This window comes from Accipiter gentilis, chromosome 8, assembly GCF_929443795.1.
Source record: "Accipiter gentilis chromosome 8, bAccGen1.1, whole genome shotgun sequence".
Lineage (NCBI taxonomy): Eukaryota > Metazoa > Chordata > Aves > Accipitriformes > Accipitridae > Astur > Astur gentilis.
Window position 1 is genome coordinate 41,039,299 of NC_064887.1, and position 19,447 is coordinate 41,058,745.

A 19,447-nucleotide genomic window follows, 5' to 3' on the forward strand; every position below is an offset into this window, starting at 1 on the left:
CTCACAGAGGACGCAGGTGTTAGAAAGAAGAAAACATTTAATACTTTCATTCAGAGATACAAGTCGAGATTTATGGGTCGTCTTTTTTTCCCCTAAAAACCAGGAGAAACCATTACAAAAAAAGGTCTAGCAAGTTGTCCCAGCTGACAAAACGCATTTCAATCCACCTGAGCGGGAACCAGCGTTCCCGAGACGTGACCCCGGTCCCCACCAGGCAGGGGACAGAGGCGAGGGCCCCGAGGACACCGGTCCCTTGGGCTCCCTGCGCTGCTGGGAGCGAAGGGGAACTGCCCCGTGCCACCAGCATCTGGGACCGGGGTCACCGGTCAGCCCGCTCGGAGCACGGCGCAGCAGGGGATCGGACATACATCGACATGCACGGTTAAAATCATTAAAACGGGGCTGTGTAACTGTAACAGGAGCCAGGAGCAGCAGGGACAGGGATGTGCTGCAGTACGGGCCCGGTGCAGAGCTGGGGCTCAGCCCCCCCCCCCGGCCAGGCAGGGACAACGCTAGCCAAGGAGGAGAAATGCCGGAGCCTGACCAAGGCTGAGGATGGGAGAGGAGGAAAGAGACCACTTTTCTAGCAGGGAAAACCACGGAGTCAAGTGAGAGATGGTGCGAGCGCTGCCGGGCCCCATCCTGACCCCCATGATAAGCAACACGCAGGGAGGTTCGGGGCTAAGGAGCGGCAGAAGCGGTGCTGAGATGTTACCATACCTTTTCCCACCAAACCCGGTGGCAGAGGGGCACGTTGCCCCCCCACCCCCACCCCCCAAAAGAGGGTCACTGTGAGAGAGAGGTGGGGGGCGCAGGAAAGGCACGTGAGGATCAGCCCAGCTCCAACCCTGCAGCCACGAGCCCCGGTCCTGCGGCACGGGGTGCCGACGGCTCCCCGGGGACAGTAAGTGCAGAACCTTTGAGGGAGAGGAGCCTGCTCTGCCCCACGGTGGGTAGACCCCCGGGCTGTGGCCCAATTCTTCACCCCCTCCCAAATTATCCCCCAGCTCTGATGGAGTTGGTAGAGTTTGTAGTAGGAAAAGCCCAAGGTCCAGAAGCAACCTGGCTTAAAATACTTAAAATCAAGGGCAGAAGGGAGCAGCCACCCCTTTTGGAGTCGAGCTCTGCAGGGAGACGGCAGAGGGGTAACAGCAGGCAGGGGACATCCCTGCTCTGTCCCTCCGGGGTGGGGAGGGAGGGCACAGAGCCCCACGCAGGGCTCAGCACCCGCGCTGCGGGGCTGGCTTAGTGTTTGATGGGTGTCGTAGTGTTGTTGCTGTGCCGTGCCATCCCTCCCCTGAGCCCCCGGGAGCCGGGAGAGCCGGGGTCCTGCATCGGTGTTGGGCTGTAGGGAGGCTGGGCACCCGCAGGGAGACGGGTAGTGTTCAAGGGGGTGGGGGGCGAAGGGGTTGCCCCTCAGTGAGGCTGGGGGCTGCTTTGCCCCCCGCCCCCAGGCCGTGTGTCTCCCCGTGCTGATGCTCAGCACGAAAGGATGCATCCCGGCTCTCCCACCTGGCTCATCCGGATGCTTGACCCAAAGGAAAGACAAAAACTGGACAGGGAGAGGCCTGCGACAATCGTACAGCCGGGGGGGGACCTGGCAGGGCGCGCAAAGTACCGAAGTTCAAGCACCAGGAAAAAAAAAAAAAAAAAAAAATCAAAATAACCAAATTCACGGGGGGTGGGGGGGTCGTTTGACCCTTCTGGCTTGTTCCCTGGTGGCAATCTCACCCCGAGGTGATGCAGAGATAACACGGCCCCGCCGCCGGAGAGGGCCAGTGTCAGGATGGAGGTGGAATGGAGGCTCGGCCCCGCGCGAGCGGAGGGGGGACGGGAGCGATGCCGTTTCACTGAGGTAGCGGAACCAGCACTTCCACGTAGTTGAGGGGGAAGAAGCCCGACTGGCCGTTGATCATGCCCTCGTACCAGTTTTCGTCGATCTGGTTGGTCAGGGTGATGATGTCGCCTTCCTTGAAGCCCAGCTCGCCATCATTTTCGGGTTCGAAGTCGTAGAGAGCCTTGCAGCAGGGCTGGTCCAGGGGGGCTGTGGGGAGAGGAAGGCGGGGGGAGAGGTGAGCCGGACCCCCTGCACACCCCCTTCCTTGAGTCCCCGGCTCTGCCTATGCCGGGGATTCCTGGCACTTGTGCTGGCGGATGCCAGATCCGGACACCGGGTGGGATCATCGGCTCTGCCAGAGCTGGGGCTTGCACAACTGGTTTCACAACCCGGCCCGGGAGAAGCTGGCCCTTCACGTTGCCCCAGTAGTAAAGCATTAACTCAGTGTAAACTCCTCGCTGGCTTTTAGCTCACTGGTTCCTCTGCTTTTTTCCTGCAACCACATCCTTCGTGAGCTTCTCCCAAAGCAGACTTCCACCTCCAGCAACCCGTGCTGCCTGTTCCTGCCTGGACTTCCCCTGCTCTAAGCTAAACTCCAACCTAAACTAGATTAGAAAAGCCATATTATTCCTCCAGAGACGAGAGAAGCTGTCATGCAGTTCATCAGTTAGTCAACAACGGGGTTAGACATCAGTACGTGGTAGAGGAGGACCCCAGGGGTCCCTTTAGAGGGGTCACCCCAAGCCTGAGGGCAATGGGAGGGAGAAGACTGCGACTGCCTCCCTCGGCACAGGGCTTCAAATCAATTAGCAGCTTGATGTTGCACGTGAGGCCCCCCCCAAAAACGGGGAGAAAACCAAAGTCTCTTTCCCACATATCAGCACCATGATTTAAGCATCAGACCTTTCGAATGCAAAGGGGATTTTTTTGTAGCAGGGAAAGCTGCTGCTTGCTCTGCCTATGCACTAAAGTTTTGGGATGGGCAGGCACTCAGCTTTGCAGCTGTAGGGGTCCCACTGAAAAGGGGACTGAGCTGATACAGGCCACCAGAGTCTGCAGGGCCCCCGATCCCCTCCCTCTGTGCTAGAGCTCTTCCAACCAGGACAGGGGGGAACGGCACGAATGGCAGCCAGCACATCTGGTCTGCTGAACATCTGCAGCAAGAAAGGACCCAGCATCAGAAGAGAACTCGGAAAACACCAAAAGCGGCAGCCAAGCAGGTTCATGGTTTGGAGACAACTTCCCAAAATACCAGGCTGGTCCCACCACCACAGCACTTCCCCTACACTGCGCTCCTCGAGTCCTCCTGCCCCCTTGCTGCACCACCACGAGCTTTGCCCACCACGATGGCTCTGAGCCACGGACCCAGCCTGGCCTCGAGACCCCAATGGGATGCCAGTGGGACCCCAAAGAGATGCCTTTGGGTCCCTTCAGCAGGAACGCTGACCTGCAGACCCCATGGTCACAACCCATTCAAGGCTCCTCGCTGCCCAGCTGGGATCACAAAACCCGCTCAGCGTGCTGAGGCTCTACCTGCTCCTTCCAGCCTTCAGCAGTGGGATACGGGGAGGGCAGCATGAGCAGGAGTGGGAGAGATCCAGGCTGGGTGCTTGTAACGAGAACGGGTTAATCCTCGAGATGTCTGATACCTTGTGGAAAAGCATCTGATCCCTGCGGCCTCACGCAGGGCCTGCGTGATGATAGCTGCTACGACTCCTCCAGGTGAGCAAAGGCCTCAGCTTTGGGGTGGTAAATACCATTATAGCGTGGCTGTTTTAATTTGGGGCTTAGCTCGAGGCTTAGCTCAGCTTAGCTTAGCTGTTCTGCTGGCCAGGCTCAGCATGGAGGTATTAGCGGCTCCAAGCAGCAGCGTCACAGAAGGAGGAGCGAGGAGGGATGGGGAGAGATGGTCACACATCATGCAGTGCGGAGGGAGGAAACTCACGGATACTCCTGACGGAGGCCCGGGACGGCTTGTCGGATCGGAAAGAGGAGGAAGCTGCTTCCAAACAAAAAGAGACATGCTTAAAAACAACGTGAACTGGAAAGAGGGAAAGGCAGGGCCCAAAGGGAGGATCTGTTAGGAGAAACAGGGTGGCCCACATGCTGTTAGAAACCCGTCTGCCTCGCCGGGACCAGGGAGGGACGAATGCAGCATGATGGAAGACGGGGAGGGAGCAAGAGATGCTTCATTTTTCCTGTCTGCCACTGCTGGCACTGACTGGGCACTACAGGCGAGTGGGCCGGGACTGGAGACCCCGCTGGGGTGTCCCCAAAGCCAATATAACAAAGGCTGCTGGGCCCCAAGAGAAAACAGCTCGAGTCTAGAGGCATTTCTGACATTTTTCAGAGCCACCAGCTCGCACAGGCACATCCAGCACACTAGAAACATCATTTCCAGGCAGAGTAGTTCCCCTCCATCCCCAGGAGGCTGCTCCAGAGGCACCTGTGTACGTACACACATGGGACAACTTTACCTGAGACTTTGGGGGTAGGATTACAAGAGAAGCCCCCATTAGATTGGTCAGTGTCTCCAAAGTCATATGTCTCCCTGGGTTTGGGCTTGTATTCCCGCTTGGGACGTGAGGAGGCCTCCCTCATTCTGAAAGAAGGAAAAGAAATGTGGATCAACTAAAATAGGAAACAGAATACGATGCGATCAACATGATGTTTATTCTCCTCAGTGGCTATGCAGGGGAAAAAAACGGGTTTTAGACAAGAATCTGCACAACCCTCTATGCTGGGGCATTTTGAAGATGGATCTTGCCCAGGGTTTGGGACCTGGCCCTTAGAGAGGGCCACACGCCCCAGGCTTTGCTGTGGAGGTGTCTGAGGCAATTCAGGCCAGCAGAGGACACTCGTGCTGCAGTCTGAAAACTCACACTTGGCAGGATCCTCCCAGCATTTCTTAATTCAAACCAGACACAGGATCCACTCGGCAGTTTCTTCTACGAGGACAGAACAGCAGGGCAGCATCGCCAAATCACCCCAAGAAGCAGAGAGGCTGCCCTGGCTCTGTCCAAGCCACCTTGTGCCTGGCTGAGGAAGGCACATCCCCGGCTCCGCAGGGAAGCCCCGGATGCAACGAAACTGCCTCTCCTTCCTTGGCCAGGGTTTGGGGAGATGCTTGCTCAGGTGAGGCAGAGCAGCAGGAAAAATGACTGTGCAAGCCACGGCAGTCATGTGAACCAGCTCGCTCAGTATTTCAACAGCACCTCTGTGTTTCTTGGCACTTCGGCAGCAACGGCACGTTCCCTGTGGCCGCTGCGGAGGTCAGGCACTTGAGGAGGGGCAGGGAAAGCAGCAAGACCAGGCAGCTCCACAGCTCTCCCTGCTCCTGTGTGCCAGACATCCATCTGCCTTTCACCAATTCACATGGCTCAAAACCCCTGAGCGCATGCGGCAGTGCCACATCAGCGGCAGGGTCTACCAGGAGACCGCCGTGTAGACAGAAGCGAGAGTAGGGCTTGCTGGAAAACAAGGGTTCTGGCAGAGGGCTCAGAGATGCCTGCCTTTAAGGAGGTGATGTAGGTGCTCTTCCACTGGCCTGTGGCCACCACGTTGCATTCACCTTCTGGTCTTCAGAGCAACAAGGAGCCCTTGTCACGGACCTTTCTGGGCCACAACCATGTTCGGGTACCCTCCTTAACCACAACGGATGCTAATGGCACAAAGACTCTAGGCTAGGCGGTTCCAGGTGACACAGGATGACAGGCATGTCCAGCTCGTGACACTTGAGCCATCTGCTCCAACATCAGGACGCAACTTTTGACTCGATCCTGGGTCTGGGCAAAAGGCACTTCTTGGGGGACACTCCCATGCTCAATGCCCAGAGTGCAAGGAGCTGGGAGCCCTGGCATGAAGGGGATTTCATCCTTCTTCTCCACCCCTGCCAAATTCAACTCCAGCCTCCCTGGGAGCTGCACACCCCAATTCAAGGCAGGGCTCAGCCCAGCAGAGACCAGCTGCCCACGGCGCAAGTACAGAGGCTTCGTTTCAGATGTCAGACTGTGCCTGTCACTGAAAGCAGGTTGTGCAGCTGGCATCGCTCCCTCCAACCTGGAGGAAGTTTGGATTGAAGCTCTAGATTTTGCAAGAAGCGGCTTTCATGCCAGGAGATAGATTTAGAGGGATGGTCAGGTATTTACAGACAAGTATCACAGGGAGAGCTTGCAGCTGTGAAAATTGAGAGTGCCTACAGCACCCTGAGACTCACCTGCGTTTGAGTTTTTCCGCAAGCTCGTCCAGGATCTGCACTGCCTGCCTGTGGTAGTCCAGCTGGGCGTCCACCAAGGCTGAGAGCTGGCTCACCTGCTCGATCTGTGAGAATCACACCAAGGTGGGATGAATAGTTCTTCCCAGCTGACACGAGACTCCTACATTGTGTATGGGGGCTGAGACCATACTGGGGAACATGTGCGAAGGGCAGCCTCCCCAGGGAGATGAGGAGAAGGTTTGGGATTTCAGACACTAGAGGTCAGGCACTGGCTGAGACTCAGCAGGACAGAAGACACCTCCTACCACTCTCTGGGCTTTGCTAGCTGTTCAAATCCTTCCCAAGTAAGCTGCATTACCTGCCCAAACTCACTCCCACCAGCACAGTGACCAAGAGATCTGTTTTGGTACAAGCCACAGCCTCTCCTCTGGCCAAGAGCTGGATCAGGAAAGAGGGGCTACAGAAAGAATAACAGGCCTGTCAAGCCACGTGCTGGGCACTCAGATCTGGGTATTGAGAGAGCAAAACCACGCTTGCAAAAACGAGAGTGGAAATCAGTGTCTGACTTCTGCATCCCTCGAGAGTTCCCACCCTCATGTACACAGAAACATGCAACCCACCCAGCGGCTCTCAGCCCGGGGCAGAGGAGCCGGCGCTCCCCCCAGGCACTCACGTCAGTTTCTAGGAGGTTGTGCATACTGGTCTCCGCTACTTCCTTGGACTCTTCAAATTTCTCCATGGCCTGTCGAAGTTCCTCATCGGGGATTTTGCCCTGTCGTTTCTTCTTGTAGTCAAAGTCCAAGCGTCTGCCTTCCAGCTTCTTGAGATGATGCTGGGAAGAGGATGGTTATGAACAGTAAAGGAAAAGAAGGAAAAGCCAGAGCCTGGGAGCAGCCAAGCTCTCTTGCTGGGAAGGCAGCTCTAGTTACAGGCCAAGTTCATTCATTTCAGAAACCTGACCTCAGAGCACACGCTTCTGTGGCTCCCACCTTTGTTCAGGCTCCAGAGAGGCTCCAGGTTGTGATGGAGAGCTGCAAGGCAGGGCTGCTGTGCGGCAACAGAGGGGAGCGGACTGTCCGAGCTCAGTTTGGCAAGGATTACTGCTGTGACTATGGGGGCTTTTTACTAAGAAACAACCCTCAACAAATTGGCGTGATGATGTAATTTCACCCCCTTCCAGCTGAGAGCTGGAGGAAAACACTCTCGGGGACAGCCTGGGTCTGTTCCCCATGCAAGGCTTTCGGGAGGATGAAGAGCTGGACTGCTACTTTCAGCTCCCTGGGAGCAATGGGGATCTCTGGAGATCAGGAATTGGGATGCAGGCTCTGGGCACTGCATCCCCTGACTGCTTAGGGCAGGGCAGTTTAAATTAGCTCTATAGCAGCCTGCAGAATTGGACTACAGATAAGTACTGAAACAGTAGTTGGCAGTTATTTTATCTAGGACACCACCGTAAGCGAAAATTCACTCGAGAGAGCTGCCTTGTGAATTAGAGGTTTGGATGGATCTTATTACAAAGCCCAGCCATGCTTTGCATGGACTTGTCTCTGCGGTAGCACGTGGGAGCTACCAAGCTCCGTGTCTCCCCAGCAAGACACCAAAGGGCCTTCTTGAGATGCTGTGTAAGAGACCTACAGGGAAGCTTGCTGATAGCTTGAAAGTTGTGTTACAGAATCCAGGCTACTAACAAAATAGAGTCAACAGCTATAAAGAACACTGTGAAATTTAATGCCAGGCAACCCAAATGTAACACGGCTGATTGCTCACATCACAAAGAACCAAATTTAGCAAGCCCAGAACCCATGTTGGGACGTACTCCCACGGCAGCTTCCATAAAACACTGTAAATGAAGAACCATTCAAACCTGCATCCAGCCTCATGAGCTGCGCAGTAGCAGCAGCAGTGCTGAGCAGGGAGGAAATACTAGTGAATCTGCAGAGACAAAGCACGCGTGGTGCAGGGCAACAGACCCGATACTTACGCGAGTCCTTGGTTCCCACCATGACAGAGCAAGCAGTTACATGCACTAATAGCCAGAATAGGCCAGGAATGAAAGAGGTGAGGAGGAGAGAAAACCATCGAGGTGTTTACCTGGATCTCTTTCAGGTCTTTGTCACACAGGTTCTGGAGGGGATCAATAAAATTTTGTTTGACTTCAATATCCAGCGAGTCCTTCACTTCAGCCAACCGCTTCATAGATTCGCCAGCATCAAGAAGCGCATCGCCTTCGAGTGAGAAAAGGAAGGGAAGAGAAAGGGAGAAGGGAGAAGGGGCCAGCCAGTTAAACAGAGCCGAAGTCTGTGGCGGCTGCATGCAGAGCCATTCTGCCAAGACACTGAGCGTGTGCAAGCTCCGTCCCCCATCCAACACCCCCACATTTCTATCTGGAGCAAATCTCCAAGCCTGACATGGCGTGAGCAGTGCCCAGCATGAGAGCAGGCAATTGCCTCTTGCTACTGACTCCACACAAGACACTTCACTAACATGCTTCACTTTTTTCCTCTGAAAAACAGGAACAATCTCTACCAACTACACAGAGGAAGGAAAAGGTAAAAATACTTTTAAAAGCTTTTAAAAGCACTATTTTTAAGCTCCCTGTTAGATCAGGGAGTCGCTGAGCTGTTAATTGGCCATGCAGTGCTTTAACCTCACTCTGCTCCTTGGCCACGGCTGGCAAGAGAAGCCCAGGGCAGAGGTGCATTTGGTCTGATCCAGCCTGGCTATCCTTTTGTTCAGACAATTCTAAGCCCAGAGTGCTCTGACCAACTTTTTCAAGTTTCCCCAGATACTGGCAGCAAACCTGCAGTGCCTTTTATTCATTTTAGACACTAACCTCTACCAGGCCAACCTTATCCCTTCTTCTCCCCTCTGAATTAGAGAGCTTAAAGTTGCTTATTGAAACCTATTTAGCTTCATGCTTTTCTAAGGCTCCTGCCACAATGACAGTTAAGCCAGACAGACTTGCAGCAAAGCATATTTAGTCTTGGCTTTTTATTCCAGTGAAAACCATTTATAGATTAAATTATTCCTGTGCAGCTTTGACAAACCAACCGTTTCAGCACTACATTAACACAGGAGAATACACAAGTGAAATAGAGGGTAAAGTGAAAACATCACTCTACTGTCCAGCTGGAAAAATAAACATATAAGAAGAGTTATTTCAATTGTCGTACTCTAGATAACCTGTCCTAGGGAGGGATGCAGTACTAACACAGCAATTTATCAAGTTAAGTGTTCCTTTAAAGAGAGGCTTCAAGGAAATCAGGTTTGGTGTGTTCTTCCCCCTTCCTTCCCCCTTGCTCTCTGTAACAACTCCAGTTCCTGCAAGCCAAGAGAGATGCAGGGCTCCGAGTAGGCCAGAGACACCCTTGAGAATCCTTCGTCACTCCCACAAAGTAGCCAGAGCTTTTTAGTTTTCCTGAGGCAAGAAGGCTCCTCCCTGCGCTGGAAGCCATCAGACAGCTGTGCACTGTACCAGGTCCGTCACGTGCGCAGGCTGATGTTTTAGTGGATTAAAATCGATGTCACTGAAAAGCTTCACCCCCCTCCTCCCTGCAAATCACATGTGGTTATGAGAAATCGCCACGCAAAAAGATTTCTTGGCTACAGCCTCCCTATAGCAGAGGTCTAGCTGGAAACTGCACCATAAAACTCCCAATCTCGCTCAATCTAGTTTCCACGTCACCGTTGTTCAGCTTAGAAGCAAGGAAGCATTTTTTCCTATGTGAAAATTTATCTCAGTGTTTAAGAAGAAAGCATTAAAAGGTGGCTTTGCAAGTAATACCACGGATTGGGATCCAGGACACTTGGGCTCTGCTCACCCCTTCCCTGCTGCCCTGGGTGGAAGCCTTAGAACCTCTTTTAAGACCCCCCAGTACGGTTAGGTGATGCAAAGGGTCGCACAGACCTTCCAGAATTTAGAGTAACAGCTTGGAAATTTGGCAGCAGCCTTCGCCATCGCATCTGCACGCTCCTAGGGGGAGCTGGCCCGATGGGACACTCACCGAAGTTGGAGTCCTCGCCCAGCTCCTTGCCGTATCGGATCATGCTCTCCCCCAGCAGCCCTTCCGACTGCGGGTAGCCGGGGTTCTTCACCTGCCCGCGGATCTTTGACATCGTGTTGAGCATGGTTAGCTTGGCTCTGGAAGCTGGCACAGAAACAGCCACAGCCGTGTTTGCAATTACTTGGGACTTGCCAGCAGCTGCTGGCCACTGCCAACTTTTTTTTTGTTTAAAGCTACACCCAAAGCCAAGAAGCCCTATTGTCTTCATCTACCAGAAATATCATTTGCTACGAAAAGAGAAGTTTCTTTTCCAAGACAGCAAGCAAAAATAGTTCCCCACAGTTCACTAGCGAAGGCCAAAGGAGTTTCCCCAGCCCTCCCATAGTCCCTGGAGTGTTCTCTGAACGAGCTGGCTAGAAGCATGCAGGACAGCAGGCTCCAGAGGCAATGCCTACAAAGCCAGCCACCCCTTCCCAGCCCAGAGACGCCACTTTTTTTCTGGACACCCCAGGAAAAAAAGGCCCCCTTCAGGGCCTCTCTAGGTCCAAGGTGAAACATGTGTCAGTTCTTTTACTGTTCAACAGCAACAGCAGTGCCTTACAGCCCAGAAACACAGCATGGGGAAGGAGGGGTATCAGGATTTTCACCTGAGTCGCAAAGCACCGGTGACCCGGGACCAGACCCCACCAGCTCAGCCAGCGAGGCCACAGGACGGCCACATGTACAACATGGCCCAGCACACCTCTGGTCAAGGGAGGCAGCGTGCCTGATCTCAAACGTGGGCTGGTACCGGTATCTCAGGGCCAAAAAAGTTCTCTCTGATGCCTCTTTGCCCCCTCTGCCTCTTTCCTTAGAAAACTGGGGGGCAGAGGGAAGGGGAGAGGAGAAGTCCAGGCACTCACCTGGGTTCGGCTGGAGGTACTCTATTGTTCTGGTCAATACTTCTGTAACTGCCTTGCTGGTCAGGTCCACTTTCTGTAGGAAAGACAAGATGACCCAGCAGCAGTGAAGATCAGCTCAGGGCTTCAGCAAGGTCACAGAGGAGTTATATAGGTGATTTTAGAGATTCCTCTTGTTCCCTACTCACCTTTTCCATTTCCTTGAAGTCATCGTCTAGCTTGGTCCCTTCGGCCCCTCCGACCTTCTCGCTGACCAGCTACAGAAAAAGAACAAGGGAGGAGGAATCAGGCACGGTACTAACTGCTTAAAGCTCCTTATACCTCATGCAGTAAGTCCCTGAGACAGAAAGGGAAGAGGGGTGGTCCAGGCAGTGTCTGCAAGAGAAAGGAGGTGGCAGGAACGGCCCAAAGCACATCAAAAAGATGTGGCTCTGCTAACACTGCCCCACTAAAAACCCAAGCATCTCCTACCCTCCCAAAGCACAGCTCAGTCAGGATATTCCTCACCTAACAGAAGCTACACAGCTTCTTAAATCACACCACATGGCTCCAACTCAACACTTGCTGGAAAAAGCAAGCAGCAGAATTGTCTCTCGACTCCATTTTGAGCCAAGGCTTCAGTTTTACACACAGCAAAATGCAAGTAAACATGGAATGAACACACTCTGCTCACAGCAGCCAGCACAAGAACAGAGTCTGGAGAGAGCAGAGACCTCTCAAATCCCTAAACCATCACTCCTAGGGGAAATGCTGGAGGAGCTCAGGATCTGGGGCACGGGGGTTTGAATTCTTTGTAAGTGCAGGATAAAGAGATCTGCAGAAGTTATGGTAAAATTTTCAAATCTATGTATCAAAACGTCTCTGACACCCGTTCTAAAACTAGTGAAAATGCGAGATGTTTGACAAGCTGCAAAGACAGGGCTGCTTTTGGCTATTTGTGTGAAGGGCTTATCAACTTAGTCCTAAATAGCACTTGGTCTAAGGAAAGACCCCTGTTCCCTAAACCTCACCATTCAACTGCCTGAGCTGAAAGATAAGAAGGGCCTTATTAAGTCCACCTAAAAGTGTCCTTCCCTGAAGTCCAAACGGAGAGGAAAATTTCCTTCCCAGCCCCATGCTGGTGTGGCAAAGCAAATGGCAGCGCCTGGTGATGCAGGACATACAGATCAGCTAAAATTAGTGATTACCTTGCCCCAGACTGGTCCAAATGGACAGCAAATTACTTATACAGACATCAAAAGTGGTCTAGGAAACAGGCACTGACTCCCAAGCACTTGACGCCTGCCACAGGGCATTGCCAGGAATTTCTCCTGTTTGTAGTCAAAACTCCAGTTCTGGATGAACAATACAAGTTTGTTTACTTCAACATCAAATACGTGATTTTATCAAGTCTTTCTTCCTCTGAAACACTCCTGCTCCCATGGGGATTCAAAATGGTTTCTTGAGGAAAGCAGGGGCTGGGGGGGGCGGGAACCTTTAGGTAATCATCCAGTTTCAAAAGCCCTCAGAGACACCACACCAGCCACTCTGCCCTGTGTGCTTGCACCTTCCACGCAGTGCTCAGCCCCAAAAATGAAGTTACCAAGCAGGACGTACAGAAGAAATGCTTGTTATTACAAAGAAGAACAAGATCGTTAGCGTTTCAGCAAAATCCCATTTCCAGACCCCAAAATAGGAAGGAGAAAAAAAAGTAACACGCATATTCGAAGATGCTCAGTACACCAAGCGCCCAGCTCTGGTGCTGAGCACAAACATTGTTGCTCAGAGCACAGCCACGGCTGATAAGCTTCTTGCATCTCGGTGGGGAGACATCAGCAATCGCTCAATGCTGCTGAGGTAGCGCAGACATTGCGGAGAAAAGGCTGGGGAGCACAGAGAGCAATTCTAACCGACCGCTCAGCATGGAGCTGCACAGCATCAATCACTGCAGGGCCAAAACGAGGGTTCAACAAGGCTGACAAAGGAGGCAAGAGCCTCTCAGAGCCTCGCTGCACTAAGGGAAGCCTTTTTTTTCCTCTTTCGGAGGAAGCACAGTTCAGCAAAGGACCCGAGATGCCAGACAAAGAGGGATTGCTGTAGTTCACCCTTGACATTTAGACACTGGGGGAAAGGAAAGGGTTGCTGCTCTCCTGGTTTGCCCAGGTCAGCTCTGGATTTCATTTTCCTGCTTAACCCTCAGATAAGGTCTTCACAGGTCCACAGGACCCAGCAAGAGCATGCCAGGATGGCCCAGCCCTGCACCCTGCCATGCCGTGTCCGGCGAGGACACGGAAGAGGCTCGAAGGGATATTATCAACCCATAGCTGCCTAAAGATAGGCAACCGATCCGAGTGTGATTTCTTGCCTTTTTTTTTTTTTTTTTTTTTTGGACGCCTGCTCCACACTTGGGGTGCCAGCACACACCCTGGCAAGCCAGCTCCGAGCTGGGGAGGCACGCGTTCCTCTCTAGACACACCAAGTCTAGAAAAAAACCCCACGAAGCAGTTGCTCTGCCTGCCAGGGCAAGCTCAGCAGAGCAAAGCTCGCTCCCAGCTGCCATCGCCTGTCCCCTGCCAAAAGTCCCGCAGCCTCCGCAACCAGAAAGGGGCACGGATCACTTTCACAAAGGTCGCAGCTCCGGAAACCTCCTTGACTCGTTAGTACACCTGGGAAGGGTGCAATTATCCCAAGCAATTCCATTCCCACTTCTCTCTACCCACCCACCCATGATTTGCAGCCAAGAAAGCTGCAAATAACCCCTCTGGCAGGGAGCTCTGCTGTAATCAGGGGCTGCATGCCATGTCAAAGGCATTGATCACCACAGTGATTTTGGAGGCTTAACACCCTCCCAGAAAGCCTAGAGACGTGAAGGAGGTAAAAAACCTCCTCACTTGCAGACTAATTTAATCCTCCTTTTGACGTCCAAGAAATGCTACTGATGCCCTGCTGTGAAGGAATAATAAGATTGAGGTTCTCTCCCTGCTGGCTCTAATTAAACTGGGAGGCTTCATCACGGGAGGAAAGAAGGAGGGACTGTGCGCCATCCGCAGCGGCTCCATCCCTATCCCCACGCTCCCAAATCTGTCAGGCAAGAAGACAAAGTAATGCAGATTCCCCCACGGCGCTAGCCAAGACACGAGCCAGGAGAAGGCCTCGCCGGCTCCTTGTTTAACCTAGAGCTTCACGACACGACTGGGAGCCAAGTTTCCAAGTGCCACATCGTGCACCTCGTCGCGCTGCCTGCAAAGAGCCTGCGAAGGCTGGCAAGTAAGCGGCTGCCTTTCTCAGGGGAGCGTTAAGTTCACCAGGAAGCTCGCCCTTTGCTTGCAGGACAGGAGAGGAAGGAAAAGCATCCACGCGCTGCCCGTAGCATCCAGCTTGGCCCAAGTGAACTGGAAGATGGTCGGTGAAATGCTGCCAGCGCACATCCCAGCACAGCTTCCTCCAGGGAGCGACTTGGGGACTCCTACAAGGATGAGGTGACGATTCTTCTGCACTTTTATTTCTTGAGCAGCCAAGAGAAGATGTGGGATACATCTGTCTTCCCCCAGTTGGCGACCTAACCTCTTGCAAACGCTGCAACCAAGACAGATGTGAAGCCAGGGAGAGGACTGGCAAGGCAAGACATGCAAATCGTTAACCCAATTCAGTGGCCCAAATACTCTCTTGCACGCTTATGTTGAAGGGCATCAGCTGGCTCGGCGTGAAAGATGAGAACAAGTCTATACTCTCTGGTTTCTTTAATTTCCCAGCCCCGCCAGGATGGAACACATACTAATAGGTTAAACCTGAAGCAAGCCCTGCAGGGCGCAGTGACAGAGCAGAAGCCCTCAGCTGCACTGCCACAGTAGCCGAAGCCAAATGCTTCCTAGAGCAAATATTAGCACAAGGCAATATCGTTGGGCATCACAGCCCAGCAAGATAAAACCTGCTTCAAAACGGGACGGCTGTTTACCTGGCATCCCAACCCAACCACGCCGCAGGGTGGGGGAAGAGGGCTGAAGCAGACGGTGCACGCAAACTCCAACAGAGAAGCCAGGAATCAATCCCTCGTTTCCCATCCATGTTTAATTAAAAGGATACTGGCAGTTAAAATATGCCCTAGATAGCTCCGACCTGAGATCAGAGAGTAGGGAGGTGCATTTAATTCAAGGCTGGTGCAGCGGCTCCCACCCCAGCGAGCATCACCAGGAGCACGGCATCCAGCCCGCTTCGTCTGCAGGAGAGCTAATCCAGAGGGATGAGATACGGCCACTTCTTGCCACCGAAGGGCTGCTCACGGGGGCTTCCATCGCTTTCCTTCGCAGGGGCGTGGGAACGCGAACGATCCCGACTTCCCCTCGCTGTTCAAAACCCACCGGAGGGCTGCGCATGGTGGAAGATCTTCGGAAATGAAAGACCTATTGTTTAAACTAACTAACTACTGCAGCAGGAGGTTGGCTACGGGGAGAGGCAGGAATGGTATGTGTACACAGAGGGGGAAGAAAGGCGTAATGAAGAGGGCTTCTCTTTTACAGCTGGGAGTGGGAGAGAAACAAGAAGGCCTGCGCAGCCGCTCCCAATTCACAACACAAAATCCACGCACCCCTCCTCAAAAGCCACCATTCCTTCATCCCATCCGCTCAGCGCCAGGACAACTTGCAGCAAGTAAAGAAATCTGAGTGTCCATCCCTTACTATACCGCACTGGGCATCCTTACACGAACCAGATGGATCGGACAGACAGGTATCAGTCTGCCCATGCCGTCACTGAAACCCAAACAGATCCCAAATGCCTGGAGAAGGACCCTGACACACCCGCTCCCACCCCAAAGCCGCATTTCTCTCGTAGCTGGCTGCAGCATCACCCCCATTAACATTCCTGCCAGGCACAAGCCCACGCCAAGCACATTTCGCCACGCAGCAGGTGTGTTTGGCCAGGATGAGCCTGTATAAATTTAGGAGCATAGAAGATTGGGAAAGGTTTTGTGAGCAGCAGATCCCCGAGAAGAGATGGACAGTCCCAGCTCGGAGCAATGGCATGGGCTGTTCTGTACCGTGGCCTTGCTGCATCGCTCCCGGAGGTTGCTGTTGGCAGAGGTGTGAAAGATGCATAGAAAAAAAAGAAAAAGGAGATTTTTGTGCAGCATCATCAACAAAATTCATGACAAACTGAGAGGGAAGATGCCATCAGCCAAACTTCTGCCAGCCAAGGAGCGCCTGCAAGGCACCTCCAAACCCAGAGGAGGGCAGATTTGCAGCACACCCCAACCTGAAGGTCCTCGTCTGCCCAACCTGCGGATGTGGGAGCCATAAGCTGGTGTCATTTTCCGCTAACAAGCAGCTTTCCCATGGGACTTCACATACCTCATTTTGATATTCTGCTGTTTAGCCTTTAGATACTTTAAAATGGGAAATTATCCCTAACTCCCTCAGCCTCAAACAAGCAAAACACACCAAGAAAAACACAAAAACGATTTTATTTTTTTAAACTTGCTTTCTTTTTCCACAGCAAACAGTCAGCCCTATTTATAACACATCAAACATACGCCATCCTTGCATTCAAAACAGTTGCCTGCAGTAGAATGAAAACCTTATCCTTCCAGATGCTGATGTATCAAAGCCTTCCTCTTCCTCCCCACCACACTCTGCCTCTCAACAGAAATAAAAAAACCCACAGACGAGCAAACAAACAAGCAGCTTTACCCTGGCTCCCTTCATCAGGAAAGGGCAAGTCCAGTGGAAAAAGCCAGCCCACAAAACAATTAAAAAAGGTGCTGCAAATGTTTTGAACTCCACATAAAGAGGGCTTGAGTAGAACACGACAGCCTGGTAGAGACATGTAGAAGCAGTAGTCAAGGAAAACCAGGGCTAACTGGGATCGCTAGTGCCCAGTTTCAGTCATGCCCAGTGGCACAGATCTGTGGGATGCTCCATAAAACCTAAATAAAGCCATCACCACCGCTCCAGCTCAGCAAGGCGTGACTCCCTGGCATTAAGTGTAATTTTCAGTCATCTTCACCGGTCGCTTTATCATCACGGTGTAAGAGGCAGCTGGGCGGTCGCAGCTCCATGGAGCCAACGTGACAATTCACTCTGTCGCTGCGTGTGTATTGTGTATTTAAGCTTTAAAATAGATGGGTAGTAAATGGGTTTAGTCACTCGGCTGCAGTCAGTGGGGCTTGGCAATGGCAGGGCTGCAGAGCCCCCAAAAAAGACTCCTCGAAACACACTCCATTTCCAACAGCGTGCCCAGGAGAGGCAGGAGCTCAGCGGTGCCGAAGCCCAGCTGCAGCACCTGGAAAACACCTGGAGGTCCTCCCCGAGCACCCCGCACGTCCCTGCCACCGCAGAGGCTCCTTGCAGAACCAGCTTGTACTGGGAGGTGTCTCAAGGCCGATGGCAATCCCCTGCAGATGTCTGAGCTCTGATGTGTTGCCCGTCCACGCCAACACAAAGTGTCTCATTAAAAGTTAATTGTCACCTTTCTGGCGTAATCCTTGGAAACAAGGCAAGACTGGAAGGTGCTGGTCCGACAGCAGACACCAGTTGGGATCCAGAGCATGCATACGTCGTGTCGAGGCCTCACCATTTCGGGTACATCTCTGGTTCCCAGCCACAAAGGCAGCGAGCACACGGGGCTGGGAACTGGGAAGAGACAACCGGCCGGGCAGCTCCTGTGGAGCAGCAGCAGCTGATGCAAACCCACCGAGAACTTTAACGCTGCGCACACCCCTTTTCTCCCCAGCCAGCCTGCAGTTCTGTCTGTTCACGTTAGCTTTGTACAGATCTGACCGTATTCTGCCTCCTTAGAGGCCTTTAAGCTTTTCTTTTTCTTTTTTCCAATTAAAAATGGAAGGCATCCTTTCTTAAGGAAGGACGCTGCTGAGAGGCAGCAGACACCCCAGTTTAAGGAGAGTACGGCACACCCACAGCAAAGCACACGCTAATCTGAGCAACTTCTGACCTACTTTAAGGAGAAGAAAACAGATCTAAGTGTTTACTGTGCGGAACAAGGAATGAACAATTACCACTAGCCTCGTAACGAAGAGGAAGGCACGTTCCCTAACAGATCCCCATGCTCTGAAGAGCACCCAGCTACTGGAAGCACCCAGCAGCTAGCTCCGTGGTTCTTGTGATGCTGAGCACTGCTGCACCCACTGGACTTTCTCACCCCAAAAGCCGCCACTCTAAGGAGAGAAGATTGACAAGTGCTAGAAGAGGAAAGAGCATGAGAGGAAGCGATTTGCCTACTGTCAAGAGCAGGTTAGCAGCAGAGCTAAAAACAGAAGGTGGGTGTGATTCGGCAGACACTGTCTCACCACTTCTCACATCCCCACTGGGTTGCGGGGCAAGCCAGAGAAAGAGGAACGGCAGCTGACGCTCTCACCCTCCTGCCTCTCCGAGCAAGACCCTGCTACTGGCTCCTAACATCAGCCCTACCATGAATCTAACCTGCCTTGGGGCACCTGACTGCTCCGCTGGCCACCTAAGTTGGCTGCTCTCCCTGATACATAGCTCACAGGAGCATTTTTACTTTGTTATCCAGCCCTCAATCTTCTCATGAGCTTTCTTGCCTTTATTTTTCCTGTTCCCATCTGTCACAAGGAGGGCCAGTCCTGTCTGAGACTTGCCACCCAAGCACCAGCGATGTACTTGTGCAAAGGCACGTAGAGGTGCTCTGCTGCCTCCAGACACGTGCACCAGGAAAAACGTGTCCAGAAACAAACCGAGCTTTCCACCCCCTCACCATCTGAGATGGGGATCTAGCCACTCTCCACCCAACGCCGGAGGAATTGCCTTGATTTTGAGCAGGAAGGTCAGCCCAGAACAATGAGGAGCTCCTTCCCTTCCCTCCCGACAAAGCAGAAAGCCTTCAAAGTGACCTCAGGTTGTAATCTTATCATATAGAAATTGCAAAGGAAGAGCTGCTGCATGCAAAGACAGCTTTCTAGGGAGCCACCTGTCAAATCACCTACTCAAAGTGCTATCGAATGACTCATCTCCATCCAGCAGATGGGCTCAGAGGAATGAGGACAGCATGAATTAAAAAAAAAATGTAACTTAAGCAGCAGCCAGCAGGTCACACTCGCAGAGCTCGGGCCAGAAAAGGGCATACATATGCACTGCAATGCAGCCGCTCCCTGCTTGCTTGGGTGATTCGTCCTTTCCTTGTCTGCAGCATGACAGTATTTAAAATCGTGGTTGTGATCCCTGTTTACGAGGCTCTGCTCGTCTCGGTGCTCTCCAAGCTAACTCTTCCATCAGGAGGAAGATGGTGCCTCCTTCCCTCCCCGAGCAGAAGCCGACAGCTCGGTTTGCCCGGGCTAACGCCAAGCCAGGGACGGGCCAGCCTGCCGAAAGGGCACAATGCTGCCTTAAAAGCAGACTCACCCTGAAGGAGAAAGGTTTCAATACGCAGCTCTCACTGCAGGGAGACGCTTGAAATGTTCTTGCTACAGGGAAGGGGACACCTCCCAGCAGTCAGCAACAGTCACTTGCATCATAAATATTTTCTCCTATTATTAGTTACT

General features: G+C 52.8%; 1 protein-coding gene across 3 annotated transcripts in view; it reads right to left on the reverse strand.

Moving 5' to 3' along the window:
• Nucleotides 1-25: 25 nt before the first annotated feature.
• The window catches only part of SH3GL1 (SH3 domain containing GRB2 like 1, endophilin A2), a 30,601-nt gene continuing 11,179 nt past the window's right edge, over nucleotides 26-19,447 (reverse strand). Inside the window, exons 2-10 of one of the 3 annotated variants that reach the window (XM_049808171.1) lie at nucleotides 11,145-11,213; nucleotides 10,960-11,032; nucleotides 10,058-10,201; nucleotides 8,145-8,278; nucleotides 6,727-6,885; nucleotides 6,054-6,157; nucleotides 4,315-4,439; nucleotides 3,783-3,914; nucleotides 26-2,044 (exon numbers count right to left, since the gene is read on the reverse strand). In XM_049808171.1, the coding sequence (XP_049664128.1) occupies nucleotides 1,848-2,044; nucleotides 3,783-3,914; nucleotides 4,315-4,439; nucleotides 6,054-6,157; nucleotides 6,727-6,885; nucleotides 8,145-8,278; nucleotides 10,058-10,201; nucleotides 10,960-11,032; nucleotides 11,145-11,213 (1,137 nt within the window). In that variant the 3' untranslated portion in view covers nucleotides 26-1,847. The remainder of the gene's footprint in view (nucleotides 2,045-3,782; nucleotides 3,915-4,314; nucleotides 4,440-6,053; nucleotides 6,158-6,726; nucleotides 6,886-8,144; nucleotides 8,279-10,057; nucleotides 10,202-10,959; nucleotides 11,033-11,144; nucleotides 11,214-19,447) is intronic. The other 2 variants (XM_049808169.1, XM_049808170.1) reach the window with 2 other exon arrangements.